This window comes from Galeopterus variegatus, unplaced genomic scaffold (genome assembly GCF_000696425.1).
Source record: "Galeopterus variegatus unplaced genomic scaffold, G_variegatus-3.0.2 Scaffold11412, whole genome shotgun sequence".
Lineage (NCBI taxonomy): Eukaryota > Metazoa > Chordata > Mammalia > Dermoptera > Cynocephalidae > Galeopterus > Galeopterus variegatus.
In genome coordinates this window covers 18,579-33,601 of record NW_007737523.1, presented here as the reverse complement: position 1 = coordinate 33,601, position 15,023 = coordinate 18,579, and the positions used below count along the sequence as shown (strand labels likewise).

At 44.1% G+C, this 15,023-nt stretch overlaps 1 protein-coding gene and 1 pseudogene across 1 annotated transcript in view; both read left to right on the top strand.

The window, feature by feature from the left end:
* LOC103610609 (induced myeloid leukemia cell differentiation protein Mcl-1 homolog) overlaps positions 1–4,658 on the top strand; it is a 19,366-nt gene extending 14,708 nt beyond the window's left edge. The window contains exons 2-3 of the mRNA XM_008594741.1: positions 1,811–2,403; positions 3,152–4,658. Of these exons, the coding sequence (XP_008592963.1) occupies positions 1,811–2,403; positions 3,152–3,268 (710 nt within the window). The 3' untranslated portion in view covers positions 3,269–4,658. The remainder of the gene's footprint in view (positions 1–1,810; positions 2,404–3,151) is intronic.
* A 125-nt stretch (positions 4,659–4,783) lies between these two features.
* On the top strand, positions 4,784–5,632 carry LOC103610608 (annotated as a pseudogene).
* The last annotated feature ends 9,391 nt before the right edge of the window (positions 5,633–15,023 follow it).

Here is a 15,023-nt window from a genome sequence, read left to right as displayed (position 1 = left end):
TCCTATTCAGACTTTCCCTTGCCTGGCTCCCCCTTTTAACCATGAACTTCCAGCAAGGTCAGCAATGCACATCCTAATATGTCCTACCATAGTCTGGTTTCAACCTGACCCCATTTCCACCGACTAGAACTCCCTTTGGCTAAATGATCCCTCCTCCTGTTGGTCATTTTCCAGGCCTGATGCTTTCTCCATCCCTGCACTTCTTGCAGGGACCTTCTCTAGGCTGGCTGCACACTGTACCCATGTACTTCCTGCTGGGGCTTCTTCTAGCCTGGTGTTCTTTCCTCTTATGAACATCCTGCCTAGTACTGCCTTCGGCTGGATGATGAGTCCAACCACACACTTCTTGTTGATACTCCTCTAGGGTGTCTGAAATTTTAAAACATGAATATCCAGCAATGACCTCCTCTATCCTGGCTGAAACTTCCACTTATGCACCTACTGTTGGATCCTTATTTAGGCTTCCTGAATTTGCATGCATGTGCACCTGCCTCTGCCCCCAGACTTGCTGCATCTTACAAACTTGTACTATTGTATCTTCGAATAGGTTGGCTGTGGCCACTAACCATGCATCTCCTGAGTATCCTCCCCTTCACTAGTTGCATTCTGCACCATGCACCTACTGTGATATCCTCCCCCAGTGCTGACACTTCGTGCCCCTAGACACTTCCTGCCAGATCTCCCTATTTTCTGAATGTTCCCTCCTCCCAGGCCCCATTTTATGGGTTCTCCTTTAGCCTGGCTTCACCAAACACATATGCAGCAGCTGATAGGTATCATATAGGCTGACTACTCCCTCTTTGCATATATATTCTTGTGGACCTCTTCCAAGGCTGATGCTTTTTCTTCCCATGAACGTCTTGCCAAGTTCACCCCAAGGCTGGTTGCACCCTAATCCCATGAAATTCCTGCCAGGGCCTCCTCTCCTACGACTGCACACTTCACCTATGTACTTTCTGCTAGGTCCTCCAGTAAGCTAGATGTGCCCTCCATTCATGAGCCCTCTGCTAAGCCCTCTAATAGGCTTGTTGCTCCTTCAACAATATAGTTCCTACTGTGTCCACCGCTAGGCTGGATGCACCTTATACACACGCACCTCATTCCAGGTCTCCCTGTGGAGGAATGCTCCTTCCTCCCATATACATCCTGATGTTCTTATTTAACATCTAAGGTTTTCTCCACACATGAACTAACTGGTGGGTACTCTTCTACCGTGGCTTTACCCTGAAACCATGAACAGCGTATTTTGTTTGCCCCAGAACTGGCTGAAACATTGATCAGTGCACCTTCTTCAGGGAATTTCCTCGGATTTTCCCTGTGTCTGCTGCCATGTTTTTCCCTAGGGCACATTCAGCCCCCAACAATGTACCACCTACCATTCATTTCCTTAAGCTAGTTTTTCCCTCCACCCAAGCACTTCCTGCCAGATTGTCCTCCAGGCTTGCTGCACTCTCCATCTGTGCACCTTGTGCCTTATCCTCTCTTAGGCTGGCTTCAACTTCCACCAATTCATCTCCTTCTCCTCTTCCTCTAAGCAGAATTCTACCTTCACCTGTGAAAGTACTGCTGTGTCCTCCTTTTGGCTGGTTGTACCTTCCACCTTTGAAAATTTTGCTGAAACTTACCCCAGCTTGGCTGCTCAATAACATCACGTACCTCCAGCTGGGTCTTATTAAAGCTTGGATGAAACTGGAACCAATGAACATATTAATAAATCCTCCTATAGGATGGCTACAGCCTTACCATGCACCACCTCCTAGGAATACCCTTAGTTGAATTCTCCCTCTTTCCATATATCTCCCGNTGGAAGCCGCCGACGCCATCATGTCTCCGGAGGAGGAGCTGGATGGGTACGAGCCGGAGCCGCTCGGGAAGCGGCCGGCTATCCTGCCTCTGTTGGAGTTGGTCGGGGAGGCCAATAATGGCCCCAGCACGGACGGGTCACTCCCCTCGACGCCACCCCCAGCAGAGGAGGAGGAGGACGAGTTGTACGGGCAGTCCCTGGAGATTATCTCTCGCTACCTTCGAGAGCAGGCAACCGGCTCCAAGGACGCGAAGCCCATGGGAGGGTCTGGGGCCGCCAGCAGGAAGGCGCTGGAGACCCTACGACGGGTCGGGGACGGCGTGCAGCGCAACCACGAGACGGCCTTCCAAGGCATGCTTCGGAAATTGGACATCAAAAACGAAAACGATGTCAAATCTTTGTCTCGAGTGATGGTCCATGTTTTCAGTGACGGCGTAACAAACTGGGGCAGGATTGTGACTCTAATTTCTTTTGGTGCCTTTGTGGCCAAACACTTGAAGAGCATAAACCAAGAAAGCTGCATCGAACCATTAGCAGAAAGTATCACAGACGTTCTCGTAAGGACAAAACGGGACTGGCTAGTCAAACAAAGAGGCTGGGTAAGTTTGCTTTAAGGTTGAAGGGGGCTTGGAGTGGAAATGGAATGAAGGATTTTCTAGAGAAGGTGAGAATATCTAAAGGTTTTTGTGACGTATGACTGTTTCCAGGCTGTAACTCCTGGACCTCTGGTTACTTGATGTTAAGTAGTGGGTCCCTAGGGATAGTGGCTTGGTGGTCTTCAATTGTATCAAAAATCTTGGTTTTCTGTAGGCTATTTTCGTTGTAATTCAGTTGGATACTCTTCTTACCAGTGGATTCAAACCATGGAGAAATAAAAGTCTTCTGGGGATGATAGCTAACGTTCCTCGTTTTAATTGACTAGGTGGGGGGGGGAGTAGCCTGCGTTTTAAGTATACACCCAGATGGTTCTGTTGCAGGATGTCTTTAACCACGCTGAGAAAGACTGCTCTTCGCAGTTGAGATATTTAGATGGTGGGGATATAAGAATAAGGGTTTTCGTCTTTTACCTAAATAACAGGAACTCTTCAAAATTCCTTTGCCTAGATAATCCTAATATGACCAAGATAGTACTGTAAAATCAAATCAAATTTAACTATTATGAGTGCTCACTTACTGAACTGAAGAACTCAGGAAACGTCTATTTTTGCATCCCAGTAGTGAATAATAATTGGTTCGTCATTGTTTTGGGAACCTTAGGTATTTTAATTTATCTTTTATTTGTATATAGCGTTCTTATGACAGCAGAAACCCATACTTGAAAATGTGCTTTTCTTTTTTGTTTTCTAGGATGGGTTTGTGGAGTTCTTCCACGTAGAGGACCTAGAAGGCGGCATCAGAAATGTGCTGCTGGCTTTTGCAGGTGTTGCTGGAGTAGGAGCTGGTTTGGCATATCTAATAAGATAGCCTTGTAAGTGCAATAATTGACTCTTAACCAACTCCAGCCACCAAAACCACATACTTCTGTGAAATCAAATGTATTTATGAAGTTGGACTTCAAACTGCCCAGGCTGTAATCTCCAAGAGTTCTATTCTAGCAGCCTAGCCAGAAAAACAAGTGGCAAGAGGATTATGGCTAACAAGAATAAATACATGGGAAAAAGTATTCCCCCTGGAAGAGTCACAGTCTGAAAGAAGCAAATTTCAGTTCAGCAGCAAGCAAACTTGTTTGAGAGGCCATGGAGAAGGACTTTTTAGATTTAGTGAAGTTGATAGGGTGGAAAGACTTAATTTCCTTGTCTAGAACAGGAGGGTGGCCAGTAGCTAGGCTAGTCATAGAATTCATTAAATATTCCCACCAAATTCATTAATTTTCTATAGTGTTAGAAGCACTAACAATACCAGTGACCTGTGTAAAATGGATCTAAAAGTCCAACTGTTCAGGACTTTTATACCTGTTCTACTTTGGCTTGGTTTGAATGATTCTTAGTTTATTATCCTAGTAATGGCCAAGAATACTTGACTTAAGGCTCAGTAATTAGTTACCAATACGTAATATCCTCAATTTTTAAGACAAGAAAACTTGTAAATGTATTTGTCTGTAAAAATTGTATATATTTTTACAGAAAGTTTATTTCTTTGAAACAAAGGAAGGAGAGTTTTGAATTTACATAGTTTTTTTCATACCTTTTGAAATTTGCAACTTCTGTAGTTAGAAACCTATTTCTTACAGCTTTTGTACTTTGTCTTGCTCAGTTTCTAGATTGTGTAAAGAACCAATTGGTGTAATTGTATGCAACCAGGTTGTAGTAGAACAAATCTGATTCATCACTATGCAGGCTTTAATTTTCCTATCTGGTTTTGGTAAGTATTTCTTAAGTTTTTTTCGAAAACCTGGGATTGAGAGGTTAAGGAATGGAAATTAACTTCGTTATGCAGGTTTTCAATAATTAAGTCAAAGTGGAGTTTTAAGGTTGTGGGGGAGACACATGATTTACAAATAATAGGCTCTGATTGGGTAGCTACTCATTGAGTTCCTTCTTCCATTTGACTTAATTTAACTGGTGAAATTTAAACTGAGTTCATGAGCTCATCTTTAAAGCTTTTACTAAAAGATTTTCAGCTGTTCAAAATGGGGGACTTATTACCAATGTGTGTATAAAAAGATCACATCGGGTGGATGCGAGACATTTGATCCCTTGTTTGCTTAATAAATTGTAAAATGATGGCTTGGAAAAGCAGGCTAGAGTCTGACCATGGTGCTATTATTAGGCTTGCTTGTTAAACACAGGTCTAAGCCTAGTGTATCAATAAAACAAATACTTACTGTTAAAAAAATAAATAAATAAACTTCCTGCTTAGCCTTCTTCTATACTAGAATTTCTTACACTGTTTCATTCCATATTATATCCTCTAGGCTCACTGAACGTTGCACCAATACACCTATAACTTTGGGGTTTAGGCTGACTGCAGACTGCACCCATGGGCCTTTGGCCATATCCTTCCCTAGACTGGATGCTGTCTACTCATACACTTACTACTGGATCCTTTCTTAGGCTTTTCGCTTCATGCNTGGAAGCCGCCGACGCCATCATGTCTCCGGAGGAGGAGCTGGATGGGTACGAGCCGGAGCCTCTCGGGAAGCAGCCGGCTGTCCTGCCTCTGTTGGAGTTGGTCGGGGAGGCCAATAATGGCCCCAGCACGGACGGGTCACTCCCCTCGACGCCGCCCCCAGCAGAGGAGGAGGAGGACGAGTTGTACCGGCAGTCCCTGGAGATTATCTCTCGCTACCTTCGAGAGCAGGCAACCGGCTCCAAGGACGCGAAGCGGATGGGCTGGTCTGGGGCCGCCAGCAGGAAGGCGCTGGAGACCCTACGACGGGTCGGGGACGGCGTGCAGCGCAACCACGAGATGGCCTTCCAAGGCATGCTTCGGAAATTGGACATCAAAAACGAAGAGGATGTCAAATCTTTGTCTCGAGTGATGGTCCATGTTTTCAGTGACGGCGTAACAAACTGGGGCAGGATTGTGACTCTAATTTCTTTTGGTGCCTTTGTGGCCAAACACTTGAAGAGCATAAACCAAGAAAGCTGCATCGAACCATTAGCAGAAAGTATCACAGACGTTCTCGTAAGGACAAAACGGGACTGGCTAGTCAAACAAAGAGGCTGGGATGGGTTTGTGGAGTTCGTCCACGTAGAGGACCTAGAAGGCGGCATCAGAAATGTGCTGCTGGCTTTTGCAGGTGTTGCNCTCACATCCGCCCATATACCACCTACTGGGTTCTCCCCTACCTTGGATGCAACCTCCACATTCTTACTTTCTATCTGATCCTTTCCTAGGTTGGCTAAAATCTTCAAACCTGACTTGCCAAGAAGTTTGATATTAATTTGTTTTCTCTCCAATCAGGTCTGTCCTGCTGAATCATGCCTTAGGTTGAATGCCTAGGCCACCCATACACCCATTCTGCATATTTCTCTCATAAGGATTGAAACTCCCTCAACTCATGTCTTTCCTGCTGAGTCCTTCCTTAGGATCAATGTTTCTTCCATTCATGCACCTCCTTTCAAATCTTCCCCTAGACTGAGTGCTCCTTCAACCCATGTGTTTATTGCCAGTCTTTCCCTAAGTGGCTACATATTACAACCATGGATCTCCTGTGCCTCTTCTCCTAGTCAGAATTTTACCTCCACCTGTCTTAGTACTTCAGGTCATCCCCTATGTGTATCCTCCATCTTTGAACATCCTGACAAATCCTCTCCTAGTGGGCATGCTCCCTCCGCTTATGATCCTCTAGCCATGCTCACCTTTAGGCTAGATGTAATCTTTATCCATTTATCTCCTCTAGGTTCTCCTCTAGGCAGGCTACTCCCTCTGCCTATGCATACACAGTCAGGTCTTCCTCTAGGCTAAATGTCACCACCATCTTTGCACCTCCTGCTGAGTCATCCCCTATGCTGGCTGCTCCCTTCACCCATGCACTTCTTGCCAGGTTCTCCCTGATTCTCACTGCACCCTGCATCAAATGCACCTCATGTTATGTTCCACTATGATCCCATGTGCCAACTTCTAGGTGTCTTCTTGGCTGCAAGCTCCCTCCTCTGATACACCTTCTCCTTGTCTTCTAGGCTTAATGTTTTTTCCATCTATGCATTTCCTACATTTCCTTCTCTAGCCTTACTATGACATTCAGTCGTACAACTCATGCTAGAGCCTCCCCTAAGCTACCTACTCACTCCCCCATGTTTGCCTTGCTAAAGCCTTCCCTAGTCTGCATGCTCTCTTTACACACCCATCACTTGCGCAGATGCTTTATTAGGTTAGTTGAAACTTGCAGCCATGCACTTCCTGCTATGTTCTTCTCCCTTAGGATGGATGCTCACTCCACCCATGCACCACCTCCCAATTATGCCCCCAAGCTAATTTCCTCTCTATTCGTATACCTCCTGCCATTCCTTTCCACAGCCTGGATGCAACCTCCAACCATGCATCTCCTGCAGCTTCTATCTTATGTAGGATACTCCCACCACCTAAGCACATACTTCTAGGCCATTCTTTAGACTAAGTGTAACCTCTATCTTGCAACTGTTGCTGAAGGCTTTTTTAGGCTGGGTGTGTCTTCCAATCTTATACTTCATGCAGAGTCCTCCAAGAACCTGGCATCTCTCTGCACCAATGCATATCTTGACATGTTCTTTCATAATCTGGCTGCAGCCTGCCCCCATTTTCCAACTGTTAGTATTCTCCTTGTCTAAATTCTCTTTCCTTGCATATGTCATCTGCTGATCATTGGTCCTTTTCTAAGGATGCTCCTACTCCCCTCAGATGGCTAAATTTGCCAGCATACATATTCTGCCTTGTTCTCCGCTAGTCAGGCTGGATCCTCTACCCAGGCATAAATGTTAGATCTTCATTTAGTCTGCCAGTAACTTGTACCCATGCACCTCCTATCACATCTTTCCTTAGGCTGACCACACGCTCCAACCATGCACCAACTGCCATATCAGGCAGGATGTAGCCTCCAATGGTGCATCTTCTGCTTCTCTTCATCTAGGCAGGATTCTCTCTCTGCCTATGAGTGTGCTGTTGAGTCCACCTCTGGGCAGACTGTACACTCCCCCATTGCATTTGTTGATGAGAACTACCCTAGTCTGGCTGTTCCCTCTAACAATCCTACCAATCATACCCCTGCACATCCTACCAATTCTTCCCCTAGGCTGGATGCTCCCTTCACATATGATATTCTGCTGATCTCCCCCTAGGCTAACCTGAAACTTGTAGCCACACATCTCCAGCCATGTTCTACCCTAGGCTGACTGGAATCTCTCCATGAATGCACGGTTTGCATTCTCATTTAGCTGCTTGCATTCTGCACCCCTGAATTGTCTTTTATGCCCTTCCCTAGGCTTGATTCATCCTTCACCCATGCAGCAGCTGCCATATCCTCCATTAGTTGCTGCTGACTTCACCCATGCATATTCTGCAATTTCTCTCCTAGGCTGGCTGCAATCTGTATTTATGCACCTTCTGCAGTATATACCTTCACTCCAGGCTCAATGTGAACCCACCCATTAACTTACTACTGTAAGATGACTTCACCCTTGAGATGACTTCACCATGCATCCTCAGACTTCCTGTTGTGACCACCCCAGACATGCTGCGCCTTCCACACATGCAATGCCTACCAGGTCCTCAAGTAGGCTGACTGCAGCTTAAATCCTTACACCTCCTGCTATATCCACCCCGGGTTAGCTGTGCGTTCAAGCAATTCACCTTCTTCAGGAGCCTCTGCCAGGCAGGGTTCATTTGTTCAAGTCCTCTCCCAGTCTGGATGCTCCATCCATACATGCATCTTCTGATAGATCTTTCTGTGAGCCAGCTGTACTCACTATACATGAACTGCTTGCTGCATACCCCACTAAGCTAGATGTTCCCTCCATACATCCATCACTTGTAGGGTTCTACCATATACTGCATAATATTTCCTCCAGGGCACTGCCTACAGATTCCTCCCACTAGGCTGGATGTTTCCTCAACCCATAATCCTCCTGCCATGTCCACTTCTAGACTAAATGTAGCCTCCACCCCTATACCACATGCTGAGGCCTGCCCTGGGTTTCACTCTCCTTCGCCCCATGTACTTTTTACCATGCATTTAGCTGGCTGCACGCTCCACCCACGTTTCTCCTACCTCTCAAGTCCATCCCTCAACACATGCACTACTCCTCTAGGATGGTTGTCCCCTGCCCCATGGACAACACACAAGGTCTCCTCTAGGATGAATATTCCCTGCACCCATACACTTCTGACCTATACTAGAGGATCCCTAATACCTTCACTCTCAGAAGGATTTCCTTTAAGATGACTTTAATAATCACATATATACTGCCTGCTAGGTAATTGACTCTCTTAGATAATCCCTTCTTTCATGAACAGCCTGTAGGATCCTATTCTAGGCTGTTTGATACCTCTACATAAGCATTTCCAGAAGGACCCTCCCCTAGGCTGGCTACATTCTGCTCTGGCCTGTTTTTTTCTTCCAGCTACGGAGCTCCTACCAACTCCTTCCTTAGGTTTGTTGCAACTCCCTCCCTACCCGCAACATGCAGTGCCTACCAAGTCTTCCCATAGTCTCGTTGTTTCATCCACTCATTCACCTCCTCCCCTATAACCCACCTGCAATTAAGTGACTTCAACCTCCACCCATGAATCTCTAGGGAGACCTCCCATAGGCTGGCTGTAATTTTCACCCATGCATCTCCTGTCATATCCTCCCAGATGCTGGTTGCAACTTCCACCCATGAACCTTCCAATATAACTCTCCTAGGCTGGCTGAAACTAATACCCACACATCTACTTTTGGTGTACTTAGGTTGCTGGCATTCTGTTCCCAGGCAAGTCCTGCCATATCCTTCTTTTGATTGAGTGCTATTGACTCCCATGACCTTCTTAATAAGTCTGACTTATTAAGTAAGTAAGGGGGTACACCATGGGCCCATATAACCCCTACCAGGCCATCTTCTATGTGGCCTGCATTCTGTTCTCATGCAAAGTCTGGAATGTCTTCTTTGCAGATATTTACATCCTCCACTTATACATTTCCTGCTGTCTGCCCCTAAAATGATCTTCCCTTCATCCATGCATTTCTTGCTAATCATCTCGTATGCTGGCTAAAGCTTTCAACCAATTATCTCATGCCACACATTCCCTTTGGCTAGATGTAACCTCAACCTTGAAATTCTTTCCAGGTCTTTCCTTAAGTACCTGAGTCCTGCACCTATGAACATTTTGCTGAGTCCTCCTCTGGAATAGATGCTCCCTACTCCCCTGCACCACCTGTCACTACTTCCCCTAGACTGGCTGTGTCTTCTAACACATATCTTCTGTCAGGTCACCCACTTTTTTTATGCTTCTTTCTCCCATGCACCTCTTACTTGTTTGTCCCTTTGTTATATGCTCCTCCCTCTTATTTAAAATTGGCAAACCCTTCCCTTGGCTGCATTTTCCCTCTTCCCATGTACCTTCTGAATGTTCCTCCCTTAGCCTGGGTGCTTTATTCACCTATGCACTTTCTGCTACACATGTGGTATAATTACACAATGGAATATTATTCATCCACAAAAAAGAATGAATTACTGATACATACAGCAATATGGATGAACCTTGATAATATTATGCTAAGTGAAATAAACAGATACAAAAGGCTACATATTTTATGATTCCCTTTATATAAAATTTTCAGAATAAGCAAGCCTATAGAGAAAGAAAGTGGTTTTCAGAAGTTAGGGGAGGGATAAATGAATAGTGACTGCTTTATGGATACAAGGTTTTGGGGAGGGCAATTAAAATGTTCTGGGGCTAGATAGTGGTAATGGTTGTGAAACACTATGAATGTACTGAAGTCTACTAAATTTTAAACTTTTAAATAGTGAATTTTGTTGTATGTGACTTGTATACCAATTTATTTTTTAAAGGAAGGCAGGGCAAGATAGTGGACTAGAGGTGCCCAATGAGAGATTCCCCCAAAGAAAGGGACCAGAGCAAGGAATGGACAGCTGAGTACAGGGGAGAGCATTAGTGGGAGAGTTTGGGAGGGCAGCAAGAACCTGGTGAAGACTCTGCAGAGCATGAAAACCAGGCAGGGTGGTGTAGAGAGGAGAAAGAGGCATGTGGCTTCAGCTGCAACACATCTCTGACAGTAGGATCAGCCAGGAGGGAAGAATCTGCTTGGCTGTGAGCACTTCCAGGTGGTAACCCTCCTCCTACTCCTGCTCCTGCCCAGCCCACCCCCACCACTGCCACAGTCCCTTGTGTCACTGTCTAGTCCCAGAGCCATGGCCCTTCTCCCTGCAAAGGGTTCATCCCATGAACCACACTTCAGCACATGGCCAATGCTGCCCATGTGGCCCCACCCAGTTGCCTGCATGTATCCAGCCATCTGCCCTGCTCCAGCCTTCCAGCCACCCATGCCATTCCAGCTAACCATGTGACCTCCATGTCAGGCCACCTGCATGACTACACTCAACCACCTGGGCCCAGCCACCAAGCTGCACAAAGGTCCAAGCCTATGAGGGCCCAGCCACCTGCATGGCCTCAAACAAAATGTAGCTGCCAGAACCCCCTGGAACTACTGAGCCTACCCAAACCATTGAAGCTACCTAGAACAACTGAGTCTACCCAGAACTACTGAGACTATTGAGTCTACCTTGAACCAAAACTAAACCACCCCAGCCGATGGGCAATATATAGCAAATCTACAGGAGGGAGTCTCTCCCTTCAAAAGCCACCCAGAGTAACAGAAGAAGCAGCCACTCAACCAGATGACCAAACATCAATGTAGAGATACTAGAAATACCAAAAAATTAAAAAAATAAAAAGAAAAAGAAAAGAAAAGAAAATATGACATAGGCAAATAATACTATAATTCTAAAATACTAAACCCCCCAAAACAGGAAAGTCTAGAAATGCCTGAAAAAGAATTTTGAGTTACAATCATAAAGAAACTCAGTGAGATACAAGAAGACTCAGGAAGACAATACAAAGAAATGAGAAAAACCGTCCAGGACATGAAGGAGGAAATTTTGTAGCAGAACACCTAGACCTAAGGACTCATTCAACCAAATAAAATCTACAATTGAGAGTAGGCAGCAGGCTAGAACAAGCAGGAGAAAGAACTTGTGAACTTGAAGACAGTCTTTTCAAAATAACCCAAGCAGACAAAAACTCAGAAAAGCAATTTTAAAAAATGAAGAAAATCTATGAGAACTAACAAACAACCTTAAGTGCACAAACATGTGAATCATGGTATTCCAGAAGGGGAGTAGAAAGGAAAAGGCATTGAAAACCTGCTCAATTAACAATAGCAGAAAACCTCCCAAATATTAGTAGACATACAGACTACCACATCCATAAGGCTCAAAGATCCCCGAACAGATTCAATCTAGAAATGTTTCCTCCTATACAAATTGTAGTTAAACTGCCAAAAGCCAAAGACAGAGAATCCTAAAAACAGCAACAGAAAAGCATCAAGTCACCTATAAAACTAAAACAATCTTCATCAGACTAACCCCAGGCTTTTCAGCAGAAACCCTACAGGCCAGAAAAGAATGGGATGATATATTCAAAGCACTAAAAGAAAAAACCTGCCAGCCAAGAATACTATACCCAGCAGGAAATGAAGGGGAAATAGTGTATTTTTCAGACAAACAAAAGCTTCAGGAGTTTATCACCACATGACCAGCTCTATAAGAAATCCTTAACAAGAGTCCTGCATGTGGAACCCCAAAAATGATAATTAACACCATAAACATATGAGAAAAAACAAATACCACTGGTAGAGCAGATATGCAAATAAGAAAGAAAGAAATTATATCACACTACCTCAAAAAGTCAGTGAACGCTGAAGAAAAGCAATAAAATGTAAAGAAAAACAGAAAGATTTTTAAATCAACCATATGGTGTACTTCTGGGAAGATAATGAATAGACATGCCCAGGGCATATTCCTCCTGCAGAAAAAGATCCAAACAGGCCAACCACCACTGCCTCTGCAGTTTCCAGAAATATTGTCCAGTCCAAGAAATGCTGCCCATTGCTGCAGACACTGGACACATGGGGGAGGCAGTTGCAGCCACCAGGGCCACTGCTACCTCCACCAGGTAAACCCACAGCCACTGTGGAAACCACAGACATGGGGGAGGCACTTGTAATCATCAGCACTGATGTCACCCACACAAGGAAACCCCACTGCCACCAAGGATATCACAGATCCCAGGGAGGAAGTTGCAGTCACTGATGCCACTCCTGCTACCTCAAGGTAACCCTGCCGCCACTGCAGACACTATAGCTGTGTGGGCCACCACAGTGGACACCTCAGGAAAGTGGGAAGCAGCTGAAATTTCCACTGCTGCAGTTGCCACCACCACCAGTGCTTCCAGGCAAGACTATCATCATCTGTGCAACCCACTGCCACTGCAGCCAAAACTGTCAGGTGGGAGCCCATCAAAGCCACCACAACCACCAACACCACAAGGGTGGCCTGCTACCACAGCAGCAGCAGCAGCAGTCACTATGAAGGTGGAATGCTAACTACACAACTGCATTGACATGAGGAGGGTCACCAGTGGAGTCTGGGGAACAAGAGTAATAGAAGAAGCAACTGCTCTAACACATGGCCATACATCAATGTAGAGATACTAGAAATAGGTGAAAATGAGAAAGTATGAGTCCACCAAAGGAATACAACAACTGTCAAGTATCAGACATCATAGAACAGGAAACTCTTGAAGTGACTGAAAAGGAATTCTGACTAAAAATATTAAGTAAACTCAATGAGACACAAGAAGATGCAATGAAAGGAAACAATGAACTGAGCAAAACAAGTGAGGATATGAAGGAGGAAATTTAAAAAGAGATTAAAACTTTTAAAAAGAATGTAGCAGAGCTCATGGAACTGAAGGAGTCATTCAACCAAAAAAACCCAACTGACAGCTTAAGCAGTAGGCTAGAGCAAGGAGAAGAAAGAATTTCTGCTCTTGACGACAGTCTCTTCAAAATAACTCAGGCAGACAAAAGAAAAGGAAACAAAACAAGAATTTTAAAAAAGGAAAAATATCTAAGAGAGATAGCAGACAATCTTAAGTACACAAACATCTGAAACATGGGTATTCCAGAAGGGGAGGGGAGAGGAAAAGGCATTAACAGCACATTCAACAAAATATTAGAGGAACACTTCCCAGGTATAGGGAGAGACACAGACCTTCAGATTCAAGAGGCTCAAAGATATCCAAACAGATTTTACCCAAAAAGGTCCTCTCTAAGGTATATTATAGCCAAACTGGCAAAACTCAAAGAAAGAGAGAGAATCCTAAAAATTGCAAGAGAAAAGCATCAAGTCACCTATAAGGGATCTCCATAAAATTAACTGCAGACTTCTCAACAGGAAATCTACAGGTCAGAAGAGAATGGGATGATATATTCAAAATACTAAAAGAAAAATACTTCCAACCAGAATACTATACCCAGCAAGGCTATTCTTCAGAAATGAAGGAGAAATAGTGCCTTTCCCGGACAAACAAAAACTATGAGAGTTCGCCACCACAAGACTATCCCTAGAAGAAATCCTCAAGAGAGTCTGCATCTGGAATCCAAAAAAGGATAATCACTGTCATTAATACACAAGAAAGAAAAAAACTCACTGGTAGAACAGAAAAGGCAGACAAGAAAGAGAAACTGCATCTTACCATCTCCAAAAACCAACAAACAATGAAGACAAACAATAAAAGGGAAAGAAGGAAACAGAAGATATTTAAAACATCCAAATGAAAATTGATAAAATGCCATAAGTAAGACAATACCTTTCAGTAGCAACTCTAAATTTAACTGGATTAAATTCTGCCCTCAAAACACACAGACTGGCTGATTAGAATAAAAGCTAGCCCCAGCTCTATGCTGACTACAAGAGACTCATCTCACCTGCAAGACACACACAGACTAAGAATGAAGGAATGGAAAAAGATATACCACACAAATGGAATCAAAAACGAGCTGGAACAGCTATTTTTATATCAGATAAAATAGATGTTAAACAAGAAACACTAAAAAGAGACAAAGAGAAGGCCGCTATATAATGATAAAGGGATCTATCCACCAAGAAGACATAACAATCATGAATATAAAGGCACCCAACCGTGGAACGCCCTGATATATAAAGCAAACACTATTAGACCTAAGAAAAGAGATTGACCCAAATATGATAAGAGTTGGGGATCTGAACACTTCTCTCTCAGGACTGGACGGATCATCTAGGCAACAAATCAACAGAGAAAAACAGGACTTAATCCACACATAAGACCAATTGGATATGGCAAATAACTACAGAACATTTCATCTAACAGCTGCAGAAGGTATACTCTTCTCATCAGCACATGAAACATTCTCCAGAGGAGACCACAGGCTAGGTCACAAATCAAGCCTTCAACAAATTTTTAAAATTGAAATCATTTCAAGTATCCTTTCAGACCACAATTGATTAAAACAGAAATCAATAACAAACAAAACTCTGTAAAGTATACGAACACATGAAAATTAAACAACATGCTCCTGAATGACATATGGGCCCAAGAAGAAATTAAACAGGAAATCAAAAATTTTCTCAAAACTCGTGAAAATAAAGATAGGCTTCCAGATCAAGTTGGTGGAATAGAGGGTCCCCGGCATCACTCT